The sequence below is a fragment of the Colletotrichum chrysophilum genome (genome assembly GCF_026319265.1).
Source record: "Colletotrichum chrysophilum strain AFK26 chromosome Unknown scaffold_170, whole genome shotgun sequence".
Classification (NCBI taxonomy): Eukaryota; Fungi; Ascomycota; class Sordariomycetes; order Glomerellales; family Glomerellaceae; genus Colletotrichum; species Colletotrichum chrysophilum.
The window spans coordinates 41804-68603 of NW_026517457.1; the positions used below are offsets into that span (position 1 = coordinate 41804).

The 26800-nt window shown below is 50.5% G+C and overlaps 9 protein-coding genes across 9 annotated transcripts; 3 read left to right on the forward strand and 6 right to left on the reverse strand.

The window, feature by feature from the left end:
* Positions 1–2010: 2010 nt before the first annotated feature.
* COL26b_012285 (uncharacterized protein) lies at positions 2011–2453 on the reverse strand (the record flags this gene model as incomplete). The annotated part of the gene is made up of 2 exons (XM_053184930.1): positions 2011–2044; positions 2203–2453. The coding sequence occupies 2 exons, from the start codon at positions 2451–2453 to the stop codon at positions 2011–2013; spliced, it is 285 nt and encodes a 94-aa protein (XP_053031121.1).
* A 3318-nt stretch (positions 2454–5771) lies between these two features.
* COL26b_012286 (uncharacterized protein) lies at positions 5772–8130 on the forward strand (the record flags this gene model as incomplete). Its single annotated transcript, XM_053184931.1, has 2 exons — positions 5772–7012; positions 7074–8130. The coding sequence occupies 2 exons, from the start codon at positions 5772–5774 to the stop codon at positions 8128–8130; spliced, it is 2298 nt and encodes a 765-aa protein (XP_053031122.1).
* Positions 8131–11893: 3763 nt separating this feature from the next.
* Positions 11894–12217, reverse strand: COL26b_012287 (uncharacterized protein; the record flags this gene model as incomplete). The annotated part of the gene is given in 2 exon segments (XM_053184932.1): positions 11894–12144; positions 12157–12217. The coding sequence occupies 2 exon segments, from the start codon at positions 12215–12217 to the stop codon at positions 11894–11896; spliced, it is 312 nt and encodes a 103-aa protein (XP_053031123.1).
* Positions 12218–12902: 685 nt separating this feature from the next.
* COL26b_012288 (uncharacterized protein) lies at positions 12903–13654 on the reverse strand (the record flags this gene model as incomplete). Its single annotated transcript, XM_053184933.1, has 4 exons — positions 12903–12923; positions 13013–13129; positions 13181–13331; positions 13395–13654. 4 exons carry the CDS (start codon positions 13652–13654, stop codon positions 12903–12905), a joined length of 549 nt encoding a protein of 182 aa, XP_053031124.1.
* Positions 13655–14543: 889 nt separating this feature from the next.
* On the forward strand, positions 14544–15618 carry COL26b_012289 (uncharacterized protein; the record flags this gene model as incomplete). The annotated part of the gene is made up of 2 exons (XM_053184934.1): positions 14544–15514; positions 15567–15618. The coding sequence occupies 2 exons, from the start codon at positions 14544–14546 to the stop codon at positions 15616–15618; spliced, it is 1023 nt and encodes a 340-aa protein (XP_053031125.1).
* Positions 15619–16101: 483 nt separating this feature from the next.
* COL26b_012290 (uncharacterized protein) lies at positions 16102–18108 on the reverse strand (the record flags this gene model as incomplete). Its single annotated transcript, XM_053184935.1, has 1 exon — positions 16102–18108. One exon carries the CDS (start codon positions 18106–18108, stop codon positions 16102–16104), a length of 2007 nt encoding a protein of 668 aa, XP_053031126.1.
* Positions 18109–18543: 435 nt separating this feature from the next.
* On the reverse strand, positions 18544–20671 carry COL26b_012291 (uncharacterized protein; the record flags this gene model as incomplete). Its single annotated transcript, XM_053184936.1, has 4 exons — positions 18544–19367; positions 19433–19882; positions 19950–20360; positions 20482–20671. The coding sequence occupies 4 exons, from the start codon at positions 20669–20671 to the stop codon at positions 18544–18546; spliced, it is 1875 nt and encodes a 624-aa protein (XP_053031127.1).
* Positions 20672–21009: 338 nt separating this feature from the next.
* On the reverse strand, positions 21010–22888 carry COL26b_012292 (uncharacterized protein; the record flags this gene model as incomplete). Its single annotated transcript, XM_053184937.1, has 3 exons — positions 21010–22002; positions 22054–22233; positions 22289–22888. 3 exons carry the CDS (start codon positions 22886–22888, stop codon positions 21010–21012), a joined length of 1773 nt encoding a protein of 590 aa, XP_053031128.1.
* A 1272-nt stretch (positions 22889–24160) lies between these two features.
* COL26b_012293 (uncharacterized protein) lies at positions 24161–25520 on the forward strand (the record flags this gene model as incomplete). The annotated part of the gene is made up of 2 exons (XM_053184938.1): positions 24161–24472; positions 24537–25520. 2 exons carry the CDS (start codon positions 24161–24163, stop codon positions 25518–25520), a joined length of 1296 nt encoding a protein of 431 aa, XP_053031129.1.
* Positions 25521–26800: the final 1280 nt, after the last annotated feature.

Consider the following 26800-nt stretch of genomic DNA (forward strand, 5'->3'; position numbering starts at 1 on the left):
CAAGTAAGAAATAGATGTTATAGGATGCATAGCGGTTATCATAACTCAGTTCACGCAAATTCGGCTAGGCTTCTCTGGCCGATGTCTAGAAAGTGACTTCTTACCATAAGCTTAGATGCAGCAGCATGGGCCTTTGACAGAAATGCGGAGCACAGATAATGAAAATGGTATACTCGAGTGCAGCTACTAAGAAATAGAGCATGTACAGAACAACAAAGCTTTGCGTGTGCCAAGTAAAACCATGGACCAGTCAACAAGGTGCGCCTCCAGGCGGCAAACTGCGAAGAAAAGGTTAAAAGGGAAGAAAGATCCATGGACCCATGACCAATGCCTCGAAAGCCTTTCGACGCAGTTTCCTCCCAGAAATGTTGCTCAGGCTGTAATTGCTTGACCTAACTAATTAACCAAGGAAACCTCTGTATTGCACCAATCACACAATCCTATCCTCCCATTGGCCGGTCGTCTGTGTAATACTGCCAAGCTGCAGGACCATTCGCGTCGGGATTTGGATCAGATAGAGCTCTCTGAATCTCATCAAGTTCATCTTCGTCCAAGAGACCCATGAAAGTCAAAGCAGGAATCTGATTGTGCTGAGGATCGTGATGCCCTGACCAAGGGACCTCGTCGGGATAACTCTGGGCATACTCCGAGTAGTCTGCCATTGACGAAATACTACTGCTATGGAAAGCAGAAGATGCGCTGGCCACGCCTCCGGTGTTTACCATCTCTAGTGAGTCGCCTTCGCTGGGCGTCACAGCCGTTGCATTTTGCACTTCCACGGTCGCTGGTGCGGCTTCCTCGGCCCAGGCTTTCGCAATAGCCCCCAGGCCCTGTCCCAGGATACGACGGAGGAAGTTATCAACATCTTCAACATTTGTTCCATTCCACGCTGCAACAGCACCGCTTTCTACCAGAGTGCGTCGTAAAATCTCGGGTCCGCGAGCTGTCACGTACTCTTGATACGCCAAGGCGCTGTCGGAGAGGCTTGGGTCGATGTATGCCGAAGATGGCAGAGGGGCGTCGGGGAATAGAATTTTGAAGATCGCGTACCACTGTTCATCTTCTGAAAGCTGTCTGTTTGCTCGCCTGTTGAGCTCTTGTTGTTGCCCTAGGCTGACCCCCTCGGGCTTCGGCCAAGCTCCCATCACGCAGTCCCTCCGGATTGTATGCTCATCTCTAACTGTCTCGTCTGCGAAGACTTCGTTGCAGAAAGCGCAGTATATCGGTAGATAATGCCTTCTTTTGAGATGTTGCTTGACATCGCGGATTCTGCTCAGCTTTCTGCCACAGCAGCTTCCGTACATCCGACGGTCTTTCTTGAAGTATGGACAAGCCAGGGTCTTACTGTCCGCGTCATCTTCGTTGCTTCTCTTTCGTTTGCGGTCTCCGTTCTGCTCAGTCTCGCCATCGTCGCCGTCACCGTACTCGTCAGGAAGGCCACCTCGACCAGGCTGTTTCCGTCGTTTGTTCGGCCGCCCGCCGCTGAGCGGGCCTGATGATGCCACGGTCCCATTACCTGACCCAGGACTTGTCTCCGTCCAAGCACGAAAGTGTCGTAGGATAATGCGCAAGACTACAGGCGCAATGCGGGAGAGAACTGGATTGTGCGTCCCCCCTGGGGGCTCGTCCAGGACCTCTGCCGCCCACGCGCGTGCAGACTCTGTCGTTTCTGTCACTGAGCCATAAGTCCATTCTGATTCTTCCATGGACTGACCCCCCGGTGACGGAAGACGCAAATGACTTCGTTCGCCGGCGGGTCCGATGGGTAGGTTCTGTCCCCGACCCCGAGATTGAGGAGGCATAGGATTTGACACATCCCTCGTCCCAGGATGCGCGTTTGTAGTGGCTGAGTGTGAATCGTCGGTCTTCTTAGGACGGGCTACCAGGTCTGTGGTGTGAAGTCCAAGACGCGCCCCAGCGTCTTCTTTGCGGTGGCGATTAAGTTCAATCTTTGAAAGGGACCCCTGTGTATCGCTAGATCCCGGTTCTACCGCGAGAGACTCATCCTTGTCATGCAGTAAAGTACTTGCCTTCGATGGTTCGACTACATCTCGATGAACAGGCTCTGTACTGGATTCGCGAATTGGCGAGGGATCAGTCAAAATCATGTTCAGCGCGTTCTTGACAGATACACTGTCACGCAGCTCAGCGCTAGTAACATGTTAGTGCATCCGCATCTCAGCTGTTGACCCCTATACGCACCGGAGATATGTATCTGCCTGTAACTGAAGAGGCGAAATAATGGAATCCACAGCATTCTGCAGGAATGATGGGTCTCGCGAGTCAAGTTCAATGATATCACCATTCTTCTCCGCTCTGAACTGCTGGTGAATACAAGCCTTGACAGCGTTCTCAAAAGGCTCTCCAAACTGGTTGCGGATTCTCTGGGAGTCAAACAGCTCCTTAGCTGTGATCAAATCCAGAGACTCAGAGTCGACTTCATTGTTGTCCATTATTTCATCATCGCCTGCACCTTCACAGCGTATTTCGGAAATAGTCTTCCCGAACGCAAGTTCAATCAAGCAAAGGCCGAGTTTGGCAAGGATGGGCTCGGGAGAAAGGATGGACCAGACCGATGATGTCGATAACTGTGCCCTGTTGGTTGTAATGGCGGATCCAAAGGGTCGGCGGAAAAGTAAGGGTCGCCCTGACCGATGCGAAATCGTGTCAGTCGCAACTGCCCAGTTGTCCCAGCTCCAGGAGTCGTCAATCCAAGGGGTGAGCGATAGCTGGATCACAGCGAAACTGAGCTGTACGGCCAGCTCTATCCGCCGTTTCCAGTCGAGATCAGCGCGCTGTAAACGCATCCAACCTTGTAAGGGTAGAATTGGCCTTGTTTCCTGGTCTACTAGTAGGGCTTTGAATGAACAGGCCTTGTCTTCTATGGAGCCACCTTCCTTGGGTTGCATGATGACCTTAAGTGGCTTTGCGTTTTCTGCCGTATTCAATTGCTCGAGAGCAGGGTTTGTTTTGAAGGCAGGACATCGAACATAGATGATGTGGGGATCATGACAACGGCATTTGTATTTGTCATTGAGCAGGTTGAAGGTGGTTGTTGCCCTTCGTGACGCGTTGTTGAGGCAGCGGCAGAAATTAGTCGCATGTGGCGCATGAAATGCGTGGGATAGTAAGGTCTGCCCGTACAATGTTCGGGAGGCTAGGGTCCGGTTTGTTTCGGAAACATCTTCCAGCTGCATTTGGAGCCGTGTTCTGGCATTCGCATTTTGCCCTGTTCCAAAATCCAAGAACTTTCCACGGATCTTGTCTAGTACCTCCTATACATCGGTAAGCGAATGAAGCGAAGATTTGTTTCAACTGCATTCATCGAAGCAGTTCACAGAAAAGACTCATACATTTCCTCTACCGGCATTAACAAGATCAACCTTAAGCGTATGGAGCTGCCTGGTCAGAATTTCCAAGTCGTCCAGTATTTTCGATGTAATGTTCACATCGAGCCCTGCCTGTGGTTGTTGTATCTGGGTACTATCATCATGGAAGGTAGATGAAGACAATAGCCGTTGTAATCTTTCTGAGGTCTGATGGAATACAGTTCTTTCGGTGGCGACACCCCGCTTCAGTCCGCTCGATTCACGATCAGGCTCGGCGATCTTGTAGTTCTCGACAGCCTCGGTGACACCAGGAAATATTTCCCATACCCCGCCGATGGCATTCTGGCATGACATGTCGACGGACCAACAGAGGAACAAATTGAGAAGCGAAGTCGCAAGATCGCATCCGTCATCAGACGTGGGATATTTCGGGGTAAAAAGGAGAAGCAGATGGCCCAAAGACTCTTCATTCTCTGAGACCACCACCTTTTCTCACTTTGGGGTGAGTGGGATGGGCCAAGTGTAGAGAAGACAGGATGACTCGGTGTGGGAAAAGTACCATACATACCTAGAGCTTGTCGTCCAACCGATGTGCGGGGCAAAACTGCACTTTCGCCTTGTCAATGGTTCTGCTTACTTCCTGCAGCATGCTTATCAAGTTATCACAATAAATTCATTGGTCGCCAACGCCAAGACTGGTCTGATGACCTGTGCCATACCCTCCCATTCATTCGCCTTGCTCCCCGAACACTCACATGAGGCTTGGGGGGCGACGCGGGGGTCGTGGCAGGCTCATCGACAAGCGAGGTTTTCCTCAGATATCAAACCAAGTACATCTTTTGGGACCATCTGACAGCCGCGAAGATTTCTCCCTGTTGAGAACTTGGAAACTGCAAGATTCTTTGTCCATTCAAGTACTCGTTGCACTTCTTATGGTTTACCGTCCAGATATGTGCTGAACATGCCTACAACAACGGTCACAGAGATCAAGGCCCAAAGAAAACATGTGGCCCGCACCTTCAGATCAAGAGGTCCCATAGCCGCCAAATTTGAAGACTGCCAGCAATTATTTGCCCAGGTATCGGATGCTCTTCAAAACACTCGAGTCCATCATCTCCTCGATAGATGTTGGCGGAGATTGAACATCTGGGACGATGACAGCGGCGCGTCCTCCCGGAATCTTGACTATGCTTTGAAAAGCTCGCCATTGCTCCGCAAGCAAGTAATCAATCTCCTGCGTGAGCTACGTCAAACGCTTGAAATCATTCGGGGTAAGTCAAGGCATTGGAATTGGCACATACCTCTATTTCTTCCGACAGACCTTCTAACAATATGAAAGTCATCGTGGCCGAGCCGCTCGAGGTGCCGAAACCCGAACAAACATCCGAACTTGTCTCGTCTAGGCCACTAGACAGCTACAACACAGCAGTCTTGCCTGTTGAAGCCTTCCAAGATGACCCCGAAGCTGATTCGAACTTTGGCCTTGGTCCAAGGCTTCAAGAGGCCCTTGACATCATCCATAGTCTGGTGCATCTCCTACCTACTCTTCGAAACCCTTTTGAGGAATCAGTTGCCTCAGACGCAACGCTTTACAGTTTTGAATACTGTTCACTTGATTCCTACAGAGACGAAGCTCAAGAGCTTTTCCCGCGTGCTGATCCCAGTCTCCTGGAGCGTTTGGTTCAAGCCCAGTGGCTTACTAGACGTACTCTGCCGAGCGCACGCGGTATCCCACCGATCACGATAGACCCAAGCAACGCGCCTTCTACTTCAAGAGCTTTGATGCGTCGCGAGGTTTGGCCTTCACGCCGGAGGACACCAACAGTTCCCGATGTGAATGACACCGAGTCCGATAAAGCAACTTCCACGGTACGCTCACATGTCGATACAGTAATGTCGCGAACCGCAAGAGTGGCGGGCAACTCCGTCACGTCATTCGAATGGTCGTCGCAGTCTCAGCCAATACGTCGTTCAACCGTACCAAGCCCCCCAGTTAACCTTGAGAAGCTCGGTGCTGATCATTTCGACTGCCCTTATTGCCATTGCGCACTACCACTTGCCGTTGGGGTCGTCATGACCCACAGTGATTGGGAAACACACTTCTACCAGGACGTGAAGCCTTACATCTGCACATTCGGCGGGTGTCATGCCTCAAGCGTCTCGTTTGCGTCACGGCAGGAATGGTTTCGTCACGAACTAGACTTCCACCGCAGTGTGTCACTTTGGAAGTGTGGGTTCTGCAAAACGGAGTTTGGCGATGCAAATGGGTTCCAGAATCACTTGCAGTCAACCCACGTCAACTTGCCCCTACCACAGAAGCTTGACACACTAATACGTGCCTGTCAACGGTTTTCGCACCACATCTATGCCTCTTTGGATTGTGCCTTTTGCCGCGGAATCTGCAGAAATCTCGACGAACTTGAAACCCATCTTGGGAACCACATGGAGGCCTTCGCAATTGCGATTGCCCATGAGTACAAGCCTTCGGTCGATACTTACGCAGAAGACAAGGAGAATCGTGAAATGATGATCATGGAGTTTGTCTCAGATCAGGCTTTGGAGGGCAAGGGCTATAATCTTGAGATTCAACCCCTTTCGATTGCTGAAGGTGTGGATTCTATCGACGCCGACCCCTTGATCCAGGTCGCCGACTCCATAACTGATGATGAAGGCCGGGGACAAGGGCCCAGAAGCACAGGCGGAAATTGGAAAATCAACAAATTTCTGGATCGTCAACGGGAAACCGCTAAGACCAATACCGTCAAGCACAATCTTCCTGCACAGTATGAGAACTTCGCAGGCAGAGACGAGGATCTCAGTCGCATCCATGATTCGTTATCCTCACAGAGCCGTGTGTGCGTTCTCACCGGTGTCTCCGGTATTGGAAAAACTGCTACGGCGGTGGAGTATGCTTATCGCCTGGGTATTGAGTACTCATATGTCTTTTGGGTGGAGGCCGAGTCCCCGGGACTGCTTGCGGACAAGTATGCTTCGATAGCCGATGCTCTCAACCCCGGCCGCGACAGCTCTCAAGACGATGATAATCTAATTTTCCGTGTGAGGGAGACTCTATCGGTTCTGGATAAAGACTGGTTGTTGATCTTTGACAACGTCGTCGCTTGGACCGATATCAGCCCTTACGTCGCGAAGGCCTTGACCTCTAGTCGAGGTTCTGTGCTTATCACTACCCGAGAAAATCCTCTTCAATCCGCTCCAGCATGGCTCCATCAACGCCGGTTTCAATTAGGACCCTTGTCGACCGAACACGGACGCGAGTTCCTTCTCACGTCAATCCATCCACGCATGCGCAAAGAGGATCTCGAAAACGACGAGGATTATGCTCTTGCAGCGAAGACTGTCAACATACTGGGAGGTCTCCCCTTAGCAATCAGCATGGTCGTTGGATATGTCAAAGAGTCTCGTTGCACTCTGAGCGATTTTCTTGAGATGTGGGAAGAGAAAGAGTTGAGAAGCAGGAAGCCAAACACCACTAGCATGGCCAGCGTGTACATCGACACTGTCGACTCGCTTTGGGATATCGGCATTCGTGAGGTTCCAAGTAACAGTCGAAAGTTACTCAACATTCTCGCTTTTTTGAACCCTGACCGGATACCCAAGAGCCTGCTTGTTGACAATCACGAGGAAGATTACCTTGATTTGCTCCATGCTTCTGAATCACTGAGGTTAGTCCGTCTCTGAGATACTTTGATGATGAAAGTAATATGCTGATCTTTATACTTTCAGCTACAATCGAATGATCACCAAGCTGAAGAGTCGAAGGCTTATCACTATCAAAGAGGCACCTGGTGCAGAGACTGAATACACGATTCATCGACTACTGAAGCAGAAGATCATGGGCGATATGGATGATTACAGCATCGCTGACGCCTTCCGTATGACATTCCGTCTCATACGTAAACGGTTTCCCCGGGCAAACCCCCAGCAGGTTCCAAATCCGACGAACTGGACAACTTGTCAGGAGTATATGCCCCACATCGACAGCTGCCATCAGGTCTTTGCGAAGGAGCGGAAGCGAATACAGCGCCTCTCGGCCGTGAATTCCCTCGAGGTAGCTGAGCTCTTCTACGACGCTGGGTTTCACATCTGGTCAAGACGCGGCACGCTCTACGACGGACTGGAGCTTCTGCAGACAGCGATCAGTTTGCTCGACGAGATCAACTACGATCGTGACTCGAAGCTACGTGCAGACATCAACTGCATTCTCGGCCTTTTGCTGCTCGAGTTGAGTTGTGAAGATCGCGTCAAAGGCACCGACCGTCTGCTGGAAGCACGCCGCATCCGCAAAGTTATTTATGAGCAGAACCCTGAGGATCACGATACCGATGTGTTGCGCATGAATGCCAACTCAGACTATGCTCTCTGCCTCTTGAACTATCATAAGTTTGACGAGGCTGGTGATGAAATGGTCAAATGTTTCGAACGCTACCAAGTCTGGGGACCACCGGATGAGAATCCGTTTGAGAATTCGAAGTATTATGGCAACTATAGCATTGTACTTATGTTCCAGGGAAAGATGGAAGAGGCTATTGGATCAGTGCGCAAGTGTCTCGATCTCACCGAGCGATTCTCCGGGAAAAAGGCTCAATGGTACCGCCGATTGTTCTTATTGGCAAGTATCTATCTCCAGAAGGGCGAGCTTCAAATAGCGCTCGAATATCACCTTGAGATTCTCAAGGCTAGGTTGGAGATCGACGGCAAACACGACTCAAACTTCATCCTCAGTCTTTATGCGGTTGCCTCAATGTATCATCACATGGACAAAGTGGATGACGCCATGTAAGTTCCAAATTCTATGCGTACTATATACCTTGGAAGCTACCAGGCAACTAAATTCCTCTCTCAAAAACTTTTAGTATCTACATGAAACAATGCGTCGAATGTGCGAGGGATTCAAAATGGCCAATCGTAGGTCTCGCCAGAGCAGAATACCACCTCGCAACGCTTTACGAGATACGGGGAGTTGAGCACAAAGAGGCGGAGGCTCTGAGAGCTACGTCAAGAGAGGTGCTGGAACAGAACAAACGTTTTGCGGAACAGTGTGTGCAGGATTCAGGCGACGAGCTTATGATATTTGATGATCTTCAGCCCACGCTGCTCGGGCGCTACACAGGGACGGCGCTTCTGAAGCAATTACAGACCCATCTTCAACGCCAAGAACAGACATCATAGCATACCGTGTGCTGACTGCAACGGGTGGGATAAATGCATTCAGATCTCTGGATTCTAGGTGGATGGATTGCTTCCTCAGGAATTTCGCTTGTTGTGTGTGTCTCCTTTTCTTCTATAAGGTATTTATAATCAGATCCTGCGTCCCACGTTCTACCTGTTGTGCTACTTCAGAACGCCTCTCATTAGTTGAGCTTGTTTAATAAGAGCCCGTTCTACTGTCTATCTAGTGCGTTGACGTCTATCACCGATTTTCACCTTCACCAGTCGACATGCATTGAGTTCCAGCGGCAAATCAGAAAAAAGGCCAGTTAATTCTATGTTCCCGCTTACAGCATTTACGGCATCCATTGACCGATATCAGTCACTCCTGGTTGTTATGACCTTTTGGAATGGGTTCTTTGTAATCAACAACACTCCTCTACCCGTGGCGATCCCTGCAAGAGAGCCAGCCCTGAAAGAGAATCCTCTGCTACGTGGCTCAAACTGGGGCGAATCCAATCAACAACTGACAACGACGCCAAGGTCGTAAATCATATAAACGTAGATGAGCAATTTTCTTTTCAGCTGTGCAGCTGGCGGGAAAACGGTTGTAGTGCCCAGGCTAACTGTTCACCCATAACGTATGTAAGGTCTGGGATTTTACGCGAGCGGTCTGGAGGAGCGGCGCATTGTGAGCTACCGTTCTCAATCAAGGCGGAGATCCAAAGACTCGGTGTCAAGGATTGGGCATGTCTTACAAAAACAGCGGGTGTCATGCAGCCATTGAACCCTCGCTAAAGCAAACTTTTGTTTTCCTGTCATAATGGGCAACTAGATCCCTCTCAGCTGCGAAGTTTGGATCGTCGGGCTCCGCCCCGTAGTGAGTCTTCCACGGCTGAGACAGGTGCTTCGAGCTCTCTGTGGCAGCGAGAGCCCAAGCTGGCAGAGACGGGGGCTTTTTGCTGGATGCTGCTGAGGACTGCGATGAGTTGCCGCTGATTTGTTCCGGGAGTTCTTGCATCGTGGATGATCACGAGAAACGTAAGAAGCGTTAAGAAGCCGATTCGAACGAATTACAATGTTCGTCGAGGTCAGCAGACATTTTCTTCCCTGAATGTGCAAAAGTACCTAGAGATATAAGAAGGAGCCTGACGGCCTTAGGCTTCAAGGGGTACGGGCCTAGGCTGGGCCGATCGGTATGGTGCTGCAAGCCACGTGTTACTGAAGTACCGCTAAGTAGCATTTTTTCCTGCAAGGGAAACATCCGCGCACCACCATGCCTTCTAAGACATAGGTTCGTCTGATAGGATAAATTTTCCTGAAGTTCTCGTGTTCAAATTTGACGCATTTGGCTTCCATTACCCAGTTTTCATTCCATCATTGAATCACGCTACTGCACGATGGCTTGCGGAACTGTCGATGCGGAGCTTGACTATCTTCAACGGCTACCGCTGTACCAACAAGAGAAACCCTTCCAACTCTTCGTTCCAATCCACGAAAGTGACCAGGATGCGCGCTCAACAAATCTTGAATTCGAGAAGAAAACGCAAACATTCGTTGATATCCGAGACCGGGTCGACGACTTCTCACTGGACTCACATGGATTCCAAGTAGAGACTTCTCCAAGCAGGCTCAAAGCACAGTCCTTCGGAGACCAGAGCTTGATCAGGAACGAATATTTGCCGGAAGTTGAGAATCTCCTGAAATTGGTGGGAAATTCTGACGATAGGGTTTTCATTTTTGATTGGAGGGTGAGCTTCTAGTCTCGCGCTGTTGGCCTCATTTTTCACTGACGCGATGAACCCGCCCAAGTTGCGCGATGCCGGGGCACCACGAGAGAGGGAGGACAATGAGTTGGACATGAACGACTTGGCTACGTGGCTACGACCCTCACCAACAGTCCACGTAGGTAAGTGCCACGATGCATTTATGATCGCGATCGTTCGGTCTCCAGCAAGCTAACGTCCTTCTTCCAGATCAGAGCGCATCAGGAGTTCTTCACCGGGTGCTACTTCACTTGCCAGATGATGCACCATTTCTATTGCAAGGCAGGGTGAGGCTAATCAAGTAAGTCCTCGTTATCGTCCTTGACGCCACCAACGTCCTGCCATGCTGATGGGATGGATCAAAATAGTGTATGGCGGCCGATCGGAAACTCCGTCCAAGATTATCCGCTGGCATGCTGTGACTCCACGTCAGTTCTCGACGAGGATCTGATTGAATGCGATCACGTCCGGAGAAAGTTCAAAGGCTCTAATCTCTACGCGCACCATCGCGATGGGCAGAGATGGTACTACCTCGGCGAACAACGACCGGAAGAAGTGTTGTTGATCAAGATGTTCGATTCCGACCGAAGCATTAGTGCCCAACGTAAGTCTAAATCTCTCACTCAAAGGCTAGCATACTAAATCAGGCTCTAGGGTGCCCACATGCCTCGTTTCGTCACCCTTTGGCATCGTCAGAAGCAAAGCCTCGACGGAGCATCGAAGTCCGAGCCTTGGTATTCAGTCAGATCCACGATTCAGATCAGCCGCCACCCACTGTTACGGGAGATTGATGGAGAATTCCGTGCCGGGCTTTGCCGTACACACGGTGATTCCTACTCCATCACAACGTTGTAGACCTCTCACACATTTGGTCCTAATGCTCCATGGTGGATTGAGAATGCTCAAGCACTTCTGAATTCACATGACGGTGGTCTGGCGACAGAACAGCCTTGAAACGACAGGATTATTGGCACAAGTAAAGAACATGAGAGCCTGTCCGCAATATCAGCATCTGGGTATGGTTTTATACGGTCGATTACAGGTGCGATTCCCTGATATTCTCAGTCTTCTCAGGCATAATCGCTTCCAGAAGCATAATCATTGACCGGATGGCCTTCATCTTCGACCTTGTATGGATCATGCACCAAGGACAGAGCAAATTACCGATGTCGGCGGCTACTGCATATGCGTTGTCTGACACCTGCATCAATTGCCAGAAATCGTGCTGGCGGAAAGCGCACAACTGTGCTCTGGACAGAAACGCGGTCAGTCTCAACGGAATGGATCTACATTCTCATTGGGCAACCTCGCCTTAGCTTGATCGATTGAAATGTATCCTCAGGTACCTCCTCTGAATTTAGCCGGGGCCTAGAAGCCGCCATTACAACTCGTTATGCTTGGTTCAGCCCAATTAATAGTATTGCTCACGTAAGGTGATTGTCGCACAGATGGTCAAGAATTGATATGTACAGTTGCTATCTCCCAGAATGCCTCGACCAGGTTAGTTCTTGGCCCATCATTTCAACACATCGCCAAGCTAACTAAGCTCTACTGGCAATTTCGAGGTACATTTTCCCTCATGATTCTTTGCCTGTCAATGTGTCCCACTCCAATAACAGGATGTTCGGCCTAAATCCACTCATGGTTCTTCATCTTCTTACTATCCATGATATCGATGTCGATTCGTCCGTCGTAAGCTCTTCCTTCCCGCCTTGCCCTCAGAGTATCCTTCCGAACTTCGACTACCCTCTGCTCTATTCTCCTCGTCAGCCACCACGTCCAAAGGTTGGTAGCCAACGCAGCCAACGTGATCGCAAACCCGATGAAGAAGCTGTTCCTGTAGCGATTGTACGCCCACTTCGACTGGAAGAATTGCGGCCCTATCGCCGCACCAAGCTGCGCAACACTGCTCTGCAGACCGATAGCAAAGCTTGCACCTGTCGAGCCGGCCATGATGGACGTTCGCCACGACCAATACGGCACATAATAAGAGCTTGAGAAGAATTGTGACAGTATACACGCAGCGTAGAGCCCTGCTTTACCGGAGACAGAAAAGAACAAAATAAAGCAGACAATTGTTCCGAGGACGGTGCAAATACACATCAGCGGTCGTGGCGCCCATGCACGAGAGGTGATCAGAACGCAGATCAACATGGCGAAAATGCCAGCAGCCGCGGGTGGAATATTGAGAAGCAAACTGTTTGGCAGCTTGGCGAACCCCAGGCTGGCTATGATCGTTGGTAGATACCAGCTCAATGCATATGTAGCGAGGTTCATGAGCGTCTGGTCCAGTAGGAACGCCCAAGTTGTCGGTGCTTTGAAGGCTATCCATGCCTCCCTGGTATCCCAGCTCTTGTCTGCTGTTGCAGGGGCACTAGAGGGGAGTCTAGCCTCAAGAAACTGCTGTTCGCGTGGAGTGAGCCACGAATTGCTTCTCGGGCTTTTCGGGAAATCTGGAAGCACCCAGAAAATGACGCCTGCAAACAAGACGGTGGCGACGCCCTCCAGAATGAAGGCCCATCTCCAGCCACTCAGGTTTTGCATCCCATTCATGAAGCTTGCCCCATAGCAAACAAGACTTCCCACAATGTTTGAGAGGTTGGAGATGGCGAAGTACCACAGCAGGGGCCGACCAACTTCATCCGTACGGTACCAATAGCTGAGAGTCGTGATAACTCCCGGGAACATGCCAGCTTCGAACATGCCTACGAGAAACCGCAGAGCTAGTATCTGTGACTTGGTGTTTACTGCGCCGCAGCACGCCGTGACTATGCCCCACGTGAGAAATATGCGGGATTCCCAGGCGTGAGGCGTCATGTACTTGAGGAGGAGGTTGCTGGGCAATTCGAAGATGATGTAGGGAATCTGTTAGATCCATATTAGCCAAGGGTTCATGCCCAAGGTTTGGGAACTGACTCCTTGAATGGTAGCAACCCAATTGTAGTCGTCAGGTGTCATGTTCAGTTCCGTTATTATGTTGGAATCCGAACCAGCCTGCATTGTTTTGATGATGCTAATGTTTCCGAAGTCGATATTCTTGACCATGAACATGATGCCTATGAGGACGCTATTGACAGTGAGCTAGCCATTCATCCTGGCAGTTACATGCCACCCAATACCAAAGGCTTACAAGAATCTTCTGTCAACTTTGTTCATAATAGCTTTTTCTTCGTCGGCGGTGAATGTCGCAAGAAACGCTGCTCGAGCTTCCGGGTCTTTTCGGAGATCCCGAGAGACATCTTCGAGACTGGCGAGATCTGCATGTGTTATGGGCACCGTCTTTCCAATTTCCAAGATTGATTCGTCAGCGTAAGGGTCCTTGTCGAGGTTGGAACTGGAGCGATCATTCTCTGCACTGGTGTTGTCTTTGGCGACTGCCGTGTTGGCCATTTTGAACGTCGTAGTCACCAGAATTTGGCCAAAGGAGAGACCGTCTCGGCTCTACATCAGTCTTATTGCAGCTTATACGTTGAAATAAAGGCCATCCTGGTAGCATACAATTTGACTGGGAGCTAATCTCGTGCTGCAGGCCTATGATCGCGCTTTCGGGACATCCTTTCTACGCCAAGCTTGAAGCGAGCACATTTGGCTTATCTTCCTACTACCAACAATATTTTCGGGCTCTCATGAAGCACACATCAAAATTCATAAGCTAGAAGGCTGAATACCTAGCTGCGGTCTCAAGAGCTATTGTCCGAGTGCTATCTCCGCGACAACATGAGACGCGCACCCAGAAATCTTGCGAATTCGCAGTAACAATGGCGTGATGAGGAGACATGCATGAAGGATATCAACACCATCGCATACGTCGGGGAGCTCCCGCGGGAATAACAGAACTTTTCGAGGACAACATAGTCCGAAATCGGTTGCAGGCCGATATGCGCGAAAAGCATGGTGTTTTGCGCCAGTTCGGCGTATTCTTTAACGTTGATCATATCAGAATTGTCGGACAGTCCCCGTAGCCAATGAGAACGGCATTCATGCGTTTCCTGGTGATGGAAACCCATGCTTATCAGTGCCGTGTCATATGGGATTCGATGGCGTGCCAGTAACGTCAGCGATGCTTCTCAAGACGTGCTTTTACTCATGGACGAACGAACTCAAGGCCGACAGTTGCATCTGGCTTGTCTGAGACCATACCTTGGACTTCGAACAAGATGTACAAGCTCCACTACCCTAATTCACAAGAAGCATTGCCAAACAGAAACATCAACTCATCCATTACTTGACCATTTTCTACACAATTCGGTCGACTCATCAAGGCCGAAAGTATACAACCATGTCCACTGCTGAGAAGAAGAGACTTCGGCTAGCCGCCTTCATCTACTCCGGAGCTCAAACACAAATATGGCGGCACCCGGACATGCACGCGCATGAGAGCCTCGATGTCGAATACTACATCTCTTACGCACAGCTTGCAGAAAGCGCCAAGTTTGATACTTTGTTCCTTGCCGATGGTGCATCTTTCCCGACCGGAGATCTCGCGAAGCATCTATGGAGTGTAAGCGGCTTTGAGCCTGCCACTTTGTTCTCCGCAATCGCAGCAAGAACGAAGCACATTGGTCTTGTCTATACAGCGAGCGTCAGCGACAATGAGCCGACTCACGTCGCAAGACAGCTCGCTAGCCTTGATCATATAAGTCACGGAAGAGCAGGATGGAACGTCGTCACTACTCCAGGACCGGGTTCTGCAAATCTGGGCGTTCCTGTCGAAGAAACGAAAGACAGTGCTGCAAAGTACAACCGCGCAAGATCATTCTTGACTGCTGTCCAAACGCTCTGGGACAGCTTCGAAGATGACGCCCTCATCAGAAATAAAGAGACGGGCATCTACGTCGATCTGAACAAGGTTCATTGGCCTAATATTGACGATGGACTGTATAGAATCAACCAGCCCTTGAAGGTTGAGCGTCCGATTCAGGGTCACCCGGTTATCGCGCAAGCTGGAACATCTGCTGAAGGAATAGCTTTCGGTGGCTCCACAGCCGACTTGATTTACTGCGCCAACTATTCCATCTCTGATGGGCAGAAGACATATCGCGCGCTGAAGGATGCAGCCAAAGCCGCTGGACGAAACCCAAATCACCTCGTCATTCTTACTGGCGTGGCCGTCATTTGGGGAGCAACACAAGATGAGGCGGAGAAGAAGTTGCAAGAAGTGACTTCGCTATGGCCTATCGAAGTCGCCGTCAAAAATCTCGGAATCGACTTTGGAGATATCGATACTGACTCGCCTTTCCCAGAGTCGTGGTCGGCGACATTTTCACAGGGTCGTTCGGCGGCGATCGCATCATTCGCGAAGGCCAACAATCTCACGATACGACAGACAGCGGAGCGATGTTCCATTGGACTAGGACATCGGCCGTTGGTTGGAACGACGCAGTCTATCGCTGATGACCTTCAGGCATGGCTAGAGCAAGATGCGACTGATGGTTTTGCAGTCATTCAGCCGTGTCTGATTGACGGGTTGAGGGAGTTTTCCGAACATGTCATCCCTGAATTGGTGAAGCGGGGTCTTTTCAGGGAAGAATATGAGGGTAGAACATTGCGAGAGAACTTGGGGGCACCCCGACCGGTGAACAGACACATTGAAAGCAAGTGATTGATATTTCGAGTCGAGTTCGATAGATCAGTTGAATAAGCGTTGACATCACTGTTTTGGTCACCTCAAGTTAAGTGCACACCTGGGTTGCACAACTCATCGACGAGAATCTCAGTTCAAGTGAGGATGAATTATGTCACTAAGTTGGATGTATGCATGTTTATTGAAGGCATCTCATTCACGTACAATTATGAATCATATTTCTGATCATCACATTTCGCATCCAACATCTCCATCAGAGCTTGGACAACCTGCCACCTTCGTTCGAAGTGATGGTAGGTCTTGCTGTCACCGAGAGACCTCTCAGCTTGCCGTCATTCCTCCACTTTCCAATATAGTCCAAGAAAGAGACAGTACCTTCAGCCCACACAACTCCTCGTGCTTGCTTCTTCTTCTCCTCAGGATCCTCTGAAGCTGCCTGTCCGTGTCCGTTAAAGTATCCTGGCGTGCATCCAGAAAGTGAGGAGAAGAAGGGTGCTCGCTTGGCAACCTCTTGACTGTGCTGCTCCTCTGCCTCTGTAGTCACTTCCACGATAGCTCTCTTACCAGAGCCGACACGGCGCTCGGCTTCGGATATCATGTATGTGACATGTCGAGCAATGAGACCCAACATGAATACATTATTCCCTGTGATAGTGCCTTGTGCTGTTCCAGAGAAGAAGAGATTGGGAAATTCGTTGGTAGCGTATCCGTGGAGGGTGGCAGGCCCATTGCGTCGCCATTTATCATCCATAGAGATCCCGTTACGTCCCAGGACTTGGACACCAACCCTTCCAGCCGGGCTGCCTCCCGTGCGGCCACCAGCGACGGAGTAGCCGGTGCTGAAAATAATAATGTCAACTGGGTACTCCTCGTCTCCAACTACGATGCTCGTTTCTGTGGCATGAGATGGCCCCTTCCCATCCGTGTCGACGAGATGGACATTCGGGTTGTTGAAGGATTGCAGATATTCGTCGCTGAATGTCGGGCGCTTACACCACGAGGGGTACCAGGGCTTCAACTTCTCAGCAGTCTCCTTGGCCTTCACAATGTTGCTGACGCGAGCGCGGACTGCCTCCATGTGTGGCAGATCTAAGGCATGAAACCAAGTGGCTCTCCGCTCTTCATCTTCCGGTGTTGGGTTCACAATCCCATGGGCCGGAGACCCCATCACCGCAGAATAAGCAGGCATATCAGTCCAGCCATCATTGACGAGGTTGGGCTGACCAGGCAGCACGGCGTTTGTCATGTGCCGGTTCAAGTTGATTTGTCGCTCAAACTGCCAACCCTTCTTGTTTGCGATAGTAGCTTTGAAAGTGTCGGGATCCGTCGTTTGCTGGCCTCGTTGCTTGACATAGGCCGGCGTTCGTTGAATGACATAAAGCTCCTTGGCGTACTTCGCCAGCGCGGGAACTGCTCCTATGGCCGTTGCCGCGGTACCGACAATTGCCACCTTCTTGTCTTGCAGGTTGATGAGGGACTGGTCTTCCTGAGATCCACCCGTGACATCGTAATTCCATCTGGACGTGTGAAATATGTCGCCCTTGAATGACAAAAGGCCAGGAACTTTGGGTACTTGTGGTTTGGTGAGAACGCCGGCAGCCAGGTAGACATATTGCGCTTGAGCCTGGTGCTGAATGGTATCTGAGCCTGGACCTCTTCTCTCGGAAAGATTGATATTCCAAAGCTCCTTGTCGTCATCCCAATCTAGGCTCTTTACGTCTGATCGGAAAAGAGTCTTGTCGTCCAGCTTCCATCGAGAAGCAATGCGCTCAGCATGTTGACGAATTTCGGCAGCTGGCGCGTATTTCTTCGATGGGATGTAGCCGGTCTCCTCGAGCAAAGGTAGATAGCAGTAGCTCTCGAGATCGCAGTGAAGTCCAGGATAACGATGCCAGTACCAAGTACCACCGAATCCACCAGCGGCATCGACCAGTCGGATCTCGTCTGCAGTTGCAACGCCGGATTCGATAAGGCGCACTGCATAGACCAATCCTCCAAAGCCTGCACCAAGGACGAAGAATCGAATGACTTTCTCCTTCAGAATAGGCGATGGTTTTGCGTTTAGAGTTGCGTGGTCTGCCCAAGGATCATCGAGTAGTGAATGAAGTCGCCCCTCCGGAGCTTCATTGAGGGGAAGAAACTGAGAAGCGCCCTCAGGCCTCAAACGTTTCTTGGCCTCCTCAGCGTACTTTTTGCAAACGTCTTCGAGCCTCCGAGGGTCAACAGAAGAGATGGGATCTTGTGATAAAGTGGACGTCATTTTAGACACCTGTAGCAACGTTGCGTCGTTTAACTAAATGAAGTTAAGTGAAGAACTCGATTGATGACGAGTAAGTTTGCTTCTATCGATGATGAGGATAATGGTAATCATCTAAGTCGTTTTTGACAGTTGCGCTGCTGAAGAATCCGACATATTACCAACCGTTGATGCTGACACAGCATCGTTATTGGTGTTGATAAGGCATGCCGCACGCAATCACAAGGCACCGAACACGCCATCGTTACTCGAGCACACAAACTGCAAGCGGTCGCACGAATACCGTCGGAGCAAATCCGATGTCGCTATATCTTCACGGATCGCTTCTGTTACAATGCATTGCCGCTGTACTTTCAACCAATATGATTTCCAATCACGCTCCTGTTCCGCCAAGTGGAGCTTCAGCCATTGGTGCATCAATCCCGAATTTTCTGGTCCTCAAACCGCCGTCATATTACTGTTGGCTTTGATGATGTCGGCAGCATACTCGGCTACTGCGTACACAGTAGCCTGCGTGTGGGCTGCGGGCAAGATAGGCATGACACTCGTGTCTACAACCCAAAGCCCCTTCACACCATACACCCGTAGCTTGCTATCAACAACGCCACCCCACTCCTTAGGCATCATAGCCGCTGTTCCAGCAGGATGATCGAAACTCGAGGACACCCAGGACTGGCGCATAATTGCCTCAATCTCAGCATCGCTCGCGGCGCCTGGACCAGGCATCATCTCAACCGCAGCAAGAGACTTTACACTGGGACTGGACATGAACGCGCGTGCCTTCGCTACGGCTCGGATGAGTATGAGGCTGTCGATCGGATTGGAGATAGTGTTGAAGTCGACCAAGGGGGCGATTGACGGGTCCGGATTTGTGCTATTGATAGCGATTGTGCCTCTTGACAACGGCTTTTGAAGAGCCACCGGGACGGACTCGGCGCCGCCAAACGTGATCTCTACCACCCCCGCTTTGGGGTTCAAGAACTGCTTTTTTAGAGCATCTCTTTGTTGTTCGAATCCTTTCACTAATGCCGGGTTCTCGGCGTACACTTGTGGCAAGTGTTGTAAGGGTTCTTGCTGGCTGAGAGCGTCGGCAATGTTCTGATAGTTGCTCGAGTCAAGATCTCGCAACGATGTGAAGACCACCTTGTTCCCCCAAGCATGCGAGTGAGGTCCCGTCTTATTGGCTAGATATTCAGCCCATGACTGATTGTAGAATGTGGCGTTGTTCATCAATGTTGGGTTTACAGACGTGTCATTGGCAACTTCACCCAGATCGTCAGTAATCGGGCAGGATGCAAAGCTGGTCAGAAGGGGGCAAATGACTTACAGTCATAGACCATGTAGACGGATGGATGGTCCTGAAAGTTGGCGCCAACGCCAGGAGAATCAACAGTAACGTTGATGCCAAGGCCTTTCAAAAGCTTTGAGGGCCCAATTCCCGAAAGTTGAAGAATCCGCGGTGTGTTGACGGCCCCAGCCGCAAGAACCACGTTTCGCGATCTCACAAATCGCGTTCTTGTTCCATCGCGGCTCGCAACATCAACTCCGGCCGTCGCATTGCCTTCGAACTTGATCACACCGCCGTAGTGTCGTACAAGAAGATGAAGATTGCTGCGGTCACTGACCGGGTTAAAGTATGCAGTTTCAGATGTCGAGCGCGTGGCGTTCTTCCCGCCGGAGTTTTGAGATAACCAAGCAATCCCGACGTTGTCGCCATCGGATCCATCCTTTAACCTTGGGACTTTGATGTCTTCGGCCCAGGCTCGAGCTTGCAGGTCTTTCAGGTTGGTCAGTTTCTGTTTATATAGTCCCATGCTTGATATTCCATTGGACTAGAAACGTACCAGCCGCAGGCCACTGCCATGAAGGGAATCCAACTTGGATGGGGCCATTTCCATACGCATCTCGGTTCCAGTCGTAACCATACTTGTCAACATATTCCTGGGAGGGAGGAGCAAATGTTGAAGACTTTCGAAAGTACTTCAGCATGTTGTTCCAGCCCCATCCAGGATTCCCCAGTGCTTCCCACGCATCATAGTCGGCGACTGAGCCTCGATCCCAGGCCATGCCATTAACGCTTGATCCTCCGCCAACAGTAGCGCCGATACGGAGTCGCGAGGTTCGGTTTCCGAGATGGGCTTGAGGAACCGAAGTCACATTATAGAGGCGAGCCGACTGGTCGTAGGTGGTGAAGTATGGTACAGTAACGTTGATGGTGTTTGGAAAGTCACCGTACTCGACGACCAGGACAGTTTCTTTGCTGATGTTAGTGACATCCGAAGCTTAAATCATCAAATCCAGTCGGCTAGAAGGTTCGCCCTAGCGAAGCAAACAACAAAACAATACTAGGTAGAAGTTAGTTGAAATTGTACTCACTGGCTGGGTTCTCGCTCAGCCTGTTAGCCACGACGAGCCCACTTGTTCCTCCGCCGATTACGATGTAGTCGTATTCCTCTGCGACAGCGTTCAGGTCAGTCTTGGCCTGACTGGCGCAGGAAGCCAGAGCCGCACTGGTGACAAGAAGTAGTGACACCTTCGCTACCATTGTACCACCAACAAGACGCATTTTGGTGAGCTACGACTTCAGACACTGAAGTAAAATAAGAATGCATCTTGTGTTGTGCTACCTAGATATATATGCATCTTACAGTGTTGACAACCCCGCACCGCCCACCAAATATGGCAGGCGATAAGATTTGCGATGCCACATCATGCAACCCACTATTCGCCCGGTGTAGCATGACATGTCCTGAAAGTTATGACCGGTCTAACTCTGCTGCCTAAGGTCTCATTGACGAGCGCGTTGTCCCAGTAGGTTTCATCCTTCGGTAAAAAGCTGCATAGAGGTGGGCTATCAGCCAATCTTCAGAAATTTGACGACGTCATCGTCGTCCCTTGCATTTCTCACTTCAAGAAGTCTTGGAGACTATGCACGACTCCTTGCACATCCTCAAATACATGCCAGTGGCCCACATCAGGCAGTACAATTTGCTTAGCTTTGCTGATCTTCTCAACGTACGCCTTTTGTCGGATCTCGGGCGAGACTGCTTCATATTGTCCAGAAATAACCAGCGTCTCGACTGCCAGTTTCTCAAGGGCCAAACCCTCCGTGGCATTGGCCAGAGCGGATGTTGCCTTCGCATACCCTTCGGGGTCTTGACCAAGGAAACCCAATCTTACCGCCGCAGCAGCGAGAGGATTAGTTTTGATCGTGTGATCCGAAAGCCCCGACGGAGATTTAAGGATGATGTCCATCCCCTCGCTCCTGACCTTGGCAATCGTCGTGGAAAGAGTTTTGACTATCATCCCCGGAAGAGGGAAAGGCGGCGGCCCCATGAGCACAAGCTTTTTAACAAGAGACTGATACTCGATGGCAAATTTGGCGGAAATGATGGATCCCATTGAGTGGCCGACCAAAACGGCAGGAGATTGCGCAGAGACCCCCGCAACTTCGAAGATGCCAAGCAAATCAGCAACCAACGACTCAAAGGTGATGGTGCTGAGCGGATGGGTCGGGCTGAGGCCGTGGCCTTCGAAGTCGAAGATGTGCGCCGTGAATGCATCCTTCAGGTCAAGTGTCATGGTCAAGGGTGTCCAATACTCTTTCGAGGAGCCAAGACCGTGAACAAAGATAATGTTTTGTTTTCCGGCTCCCGTTCTCTGATAGTTTAACGGCTTTTCGTTGATCTTTGTCAGTCCTGATCTGCCTTGAATCGATCTTGCGGCGTTGTTGGGCTTGAGAGCTGACTGTGCAGAAAGTCGCTCGATGGTCGTGTTGGCTGCGGAATGGTCTGCCACTCTGTTCTTCAAATTCCCAATGCCATCAATGGAGATTGCGATTTCATCTCCAGGCGACAAAAAGACTGGAGGATTACGTCCAATGCCAACTCCTGCAGGCTGGCCTGGGTGTTAGTACAGGTATGACAACACGCAGAGACGTACACGCACCGTTCCCGTGGCGAGGACATCACCAGGTTGTAGAGTCGTTCCAGCAGACAATGTGCTAATCAGATGGGGAATTGAAAAGATGAGGTCCTCTGTAGTGGCATCCTGGCGCAGCTCTCCATTCACATGAGTCTGGATGCGAAGAGTCTTCGGCAAGTCTTCCCTGGGCACTGCTACAGGGCCCTACACAGCTGTCAATTATATATCTCAAGACGTACTCCAATCAGGGTTTGCTTACCATGGGACAAAACGTGTCGGGAGACTTGCCGATGTAGAATTGTTTGTGGTCTCTCTGTCTTTCTCTCGCCGTCAAATCGTTGATGATAGTGTAGCCCCAGACATAGTCCCACGCATCCGCCTCACTAACGCGAAACCCAGCCTTTCCGACAATGACACCAATCTCACCCTCATAATCGGCGCTCTCAGTGAAACCCTTGTGCAGCAGGATCTCTTCGCCATCGGCAATGATGGACGTTGCGCGCTTGGTGAAGATCACAGGGTGGCTGGGCTTATCGACCTTATCAGAGCTATCGTATCCTGAGCTGTTGAACTCTTTGGCGTGCTCCATGTAATTCTTGCCTACTGCCAGGACGTCGCGGCCTGAAATTGGAGGGAGAACCTTCACATCCTTCAACGGAATAGGAGGGTCGATTGATGCCGTGATGTTTTGGGTGCCCACTTCGATGACTTGGTACAAGTTTTCCACGGGAGTGCCCGAGAGAAAGGCCAGGGGCTGGATAGTTTGCTGAGCATGGTCGAGATGGCCAATCTGCGGGGTTGAGCCATCTTGCCTAGAGAAGGCGATGTAGTTGGTCAGGCGAGACGATTGAGGTGACATGATTAGCGGCTGTGAAGCTTAATCAGAATGAGCTAGAATGATGGCTGGTGAAGATTTCCGTCGAAATGCGCCCTTTCTTGGCAGATCCAGATCGGAAGACTGGCCGATGATACCATTTCCTGCGAATCTCATGTTCAGAAACGACCCCACAGCAGGTAACGAGCGATTGCAACGACCCCCACCACCTCAGTGAGGGGTTTCGGCCGGCAAGCGAGCATGACCCCAATTTGTCTGTACACTGATATGTAAGCACCATGTTTTGCCTTGAACATGAAGCCATGAAGCTTAAAGAGTTGCGTCTCATGCCGTGGGTAAAAATGCTGTAATCAAATCATAAGACTGCTTTCTCTTGAATGTAGGTAAGTAGGGTGACTGGCAGGTCCCAACCACTCACACCGCTCTCACGAGGATAATACCAGAACAAGAGAGACGGTTATCAATCACCTTGTCGTAATGAATGCGAGCGACTCTTTGCGGCAAGGAACCAGGCGGCCGCCATCCCAATTCAAGCCTTCCACGCAGTACTAGTGTCCGCCGGTGCGATGCCTGCCGACAGACCTATGAGCATCACCCAAGAGACCACGGAGCAACCCTTGTCCCATTGTCGCATCGAATTCTACCGCAGAACAGCGCTAAAACAGAAGGCCGATCGCAAAGCCCGGAAATCCCAGTGCAAAAGTCGGCCTTGAATCGCCGGTCATTCCACACCACATGGCCTCTGGCGGTCCAGACCACCTCCGAGCCTGTAAAACCCACCCACTTCGCCTTCACTTCGCCTTCAACTGACGTCGGCGCTATCATCTCCCAGACAAGATCGGCTTGCACGCCTGCGTTATCCGCGTGCTCGCTTGGGCCGACACCACGCACCGGCTGCTATCTTGTCCCCGTTTCGCTGTGGCTAAGACGTCATCAACGCAGAGCAGTGGCCAAAAACGATTGAAAGCTTAAGTTTCAGACGGAGGCCGGAGCTGACAAAGGGCGGCACTAGCACGCGGAACCGACGACTTGTCCGTTGTTGCTCATCTGCCGGACTGCCTGTGAGTCGATCAATTGAGGTTAGCTTCCGTGCGACTAGGCGGTGGCTCTGTCCGATGTGGCGTGCGAGGGTGAATTAAGGCCGTGACGTACGCGCAATTGGTGAGAGAAAAAGGAGGAGCTTTGCTGTTCCCAAATTTCGTGAGATCTCGAGGCGTGTTGGCTCCGCCAGGACTGCCTTTTTCAACCGCACATGCACGACGATCATCTCTCTTCTTCCAAATTTCCAAATCAGCCATGGGGGTCGTCAACTCCATGCTTGTCAAAGATGTTCAAATCTTCGACGGTACTAAAATAGTTGAGCACGGCTACGTTTACGTCCTGGATGGAAAGATCGCAGCCGTTGGCGAGGGCAATTTTAACGGTGAGCTTACCACGGGGTTCACAGTCATATCAAAACCGGGACACACCATCATACCCGGACTAATCGATGCGCACATACATGCCCTGTCTGGAAATGTCAACAGCATCGAGCAATCACTCCGCTTCGGAGTCACCACCGTCTGCGACATGCACAATGATCCAAAAGACAATGCGGAGTTGAAGAAGGTCCGTTAACACATCTAGTCCATGCGATTCTCCGGCTAGTATAGACTAACATGTTGAATTTCAGCTCGCGAGTGAACCGTCAAACAAGGGAAAATATGCAGACTTCAAGTGTGCTGGACTTGGTGCAGTCGTTGAAGGTGGCTGGCCGATCCCCGTGATGAGGAAAGAATTCTCCTACACGCCATGTGGTGACCACATCGTTGACAAGATCATTTCAACCTGGCCCATGCTCCGCAAGCCAGAAGATGCGGAGCCGTTCGTCAAGCAGCAAATTGAAGAGAACGGCGCAGCGTACATAAAAATGTTCCACGAGCTCGGCGACACTCTGGGCATGGATCTCCCCCGGCCTCCTATGGATATTCAAGAAGCTGTCGTAGCCGCTGCCCATAAACATGGTGTCATCACCACTGGACATGCCTTTAGCTATGCCGGCGCGATGGATCTGCTCCGTGCCGGAACGGACGGCTTGAGCCACATGTTCCTCGACAAGCCGCCAACGGATGATTACATTCAAATTATGCTGGAGAATAAGGCGCATTGCAACCCCACACTCGGTCTATGTGCCTCTCAGACGGGCGAGGGACAAGACATGCTGATGTCATATATGAAGGACCCATACGCAAAACGGTTCCTCATCCAAAAGGAACCAACAAAACCTCTCGGGTTAGCTGTCGGACAGAAGCCCAAGGCGAGCATCGCGAACGCATATGCATCAACAAAAGCTTTGTACAAAGCAGGTGTGCCTCTGATCGTCGGTACCGATGCTGCTGGCAAGGGTCTTGGCTTGCCGTATGGATTGGGAATGCACCTGGAGATGCGTGTGTTGGTGCAAGAAGTCGGCATGTCTCCTCTTGATGTCCTGAAGTCAGCCACTTCTATCACCGCTGATCGACTTAAGTTTCATGATCGCGGAAAGATTGAGCCTGGAAAGAAGGCTGACTTAGTCTTGATTAAAGGTGATGTCTTGAAAGTTCTCGGCGACCACAAAGGGCGATGTCTACCAATCGAGGCTGTATGGAGAGAAGGAGTGTTTGCATCTGCAGTCTAACTTTGGTTACATATTCAGCCAGCACACAATACCACCTTTTTCAGTCTTTTCATATACCATGCCCTTCACGCATGACTTTTTTCCCCATGCCGGGTACAATTTTTGCAAGGCCTGAGAACACGATCGTTTGGGCTTACACTCAATTGAGGGTACAAAATGTTCACCACATGACTTTACAGAGCAGTGCCTCATCACTAATACATAGACGCTAAGACTTAGCTTCCTGCGGACGAAATGATTCCAATAGTTACCATCAACTTACCAAGTTGACTTGATGCTCTGTTGTTCCCGATTCGGGCCCTCAATGATGTCTCGCACAAATGCTCAAGTCCAAATACAAATAAACAAACACATGCGAGGAGAAACCATTCCTCATGTTTCCAAGTCTTTTTCTCGTTCTCCAACAGCGTCTTCCCATCGAGAGAGTGCCCCTGTTAGCATTTTGTGGACGTCTTTGCCAAAGTCCGTGGTGTCAACAATGTCCCTAAATGTGGAATTAGCTTTCCTCCGAAATCTTGAAATGAACCTGGGAATTGACATGGGAATGAGAGCGTACCGATCAGCCTCTGTCTCCAGTTCTTCATCCAGTCTTATCAACCGCTCCTGTCCAAGTTTGTCTTCATTGGAGAAGGGTTGGTCGAAGAACCGAATGAATTGTATACCGACCCAGTTTCTCTGCTTGTCCTCTTTCTTGATATGTCTGATTAGGCGTCGGATGGGGAAATCCACGCCACAAAATTTCTCATCAGACTGCAAGTTCCAATGGCCGTTTGTCAAGACATAAATGCTGACTTGCTTTCGATTTTGGATGACCTTGGTGGCTATCAGGTCCAAGCTCGATTGCATGTCGCAGGTATGATCCGAGAATTTGCATTCTTGGACAGCTTTCTGAAGGTCCGAACTCTTTCCTGACCTCACATTCGGCTGGGCTGACGTGAAGTAAAGATCGAATGCTTCGTCTGGATCGGCTCCCCCCTCTTTCAAAACATACGCAAGAACCCGGCAAGTCCGACCTACAGCCTCTTTGTGGTTCTTCATAGATGCTGAATCATCAACGAGGAAAATCTGTCGCCGGTTATCTTCTTGCACTTTCATTATCTCTAGGCGTTCCTTGAAAACTTACTTGATCCCGTCCTTTGTCCCCCTTGACTTTATTGACATCTATTGCTAGTTGAGGAAATATTTTGAATGGATGCCTGCCACGCTGCTTCTTGGGAGTCGGGTTGAGATATTTGGAGAGGCCTGTTTTGTCTGCCAGGCAAATGTGCCATACCAGGTCA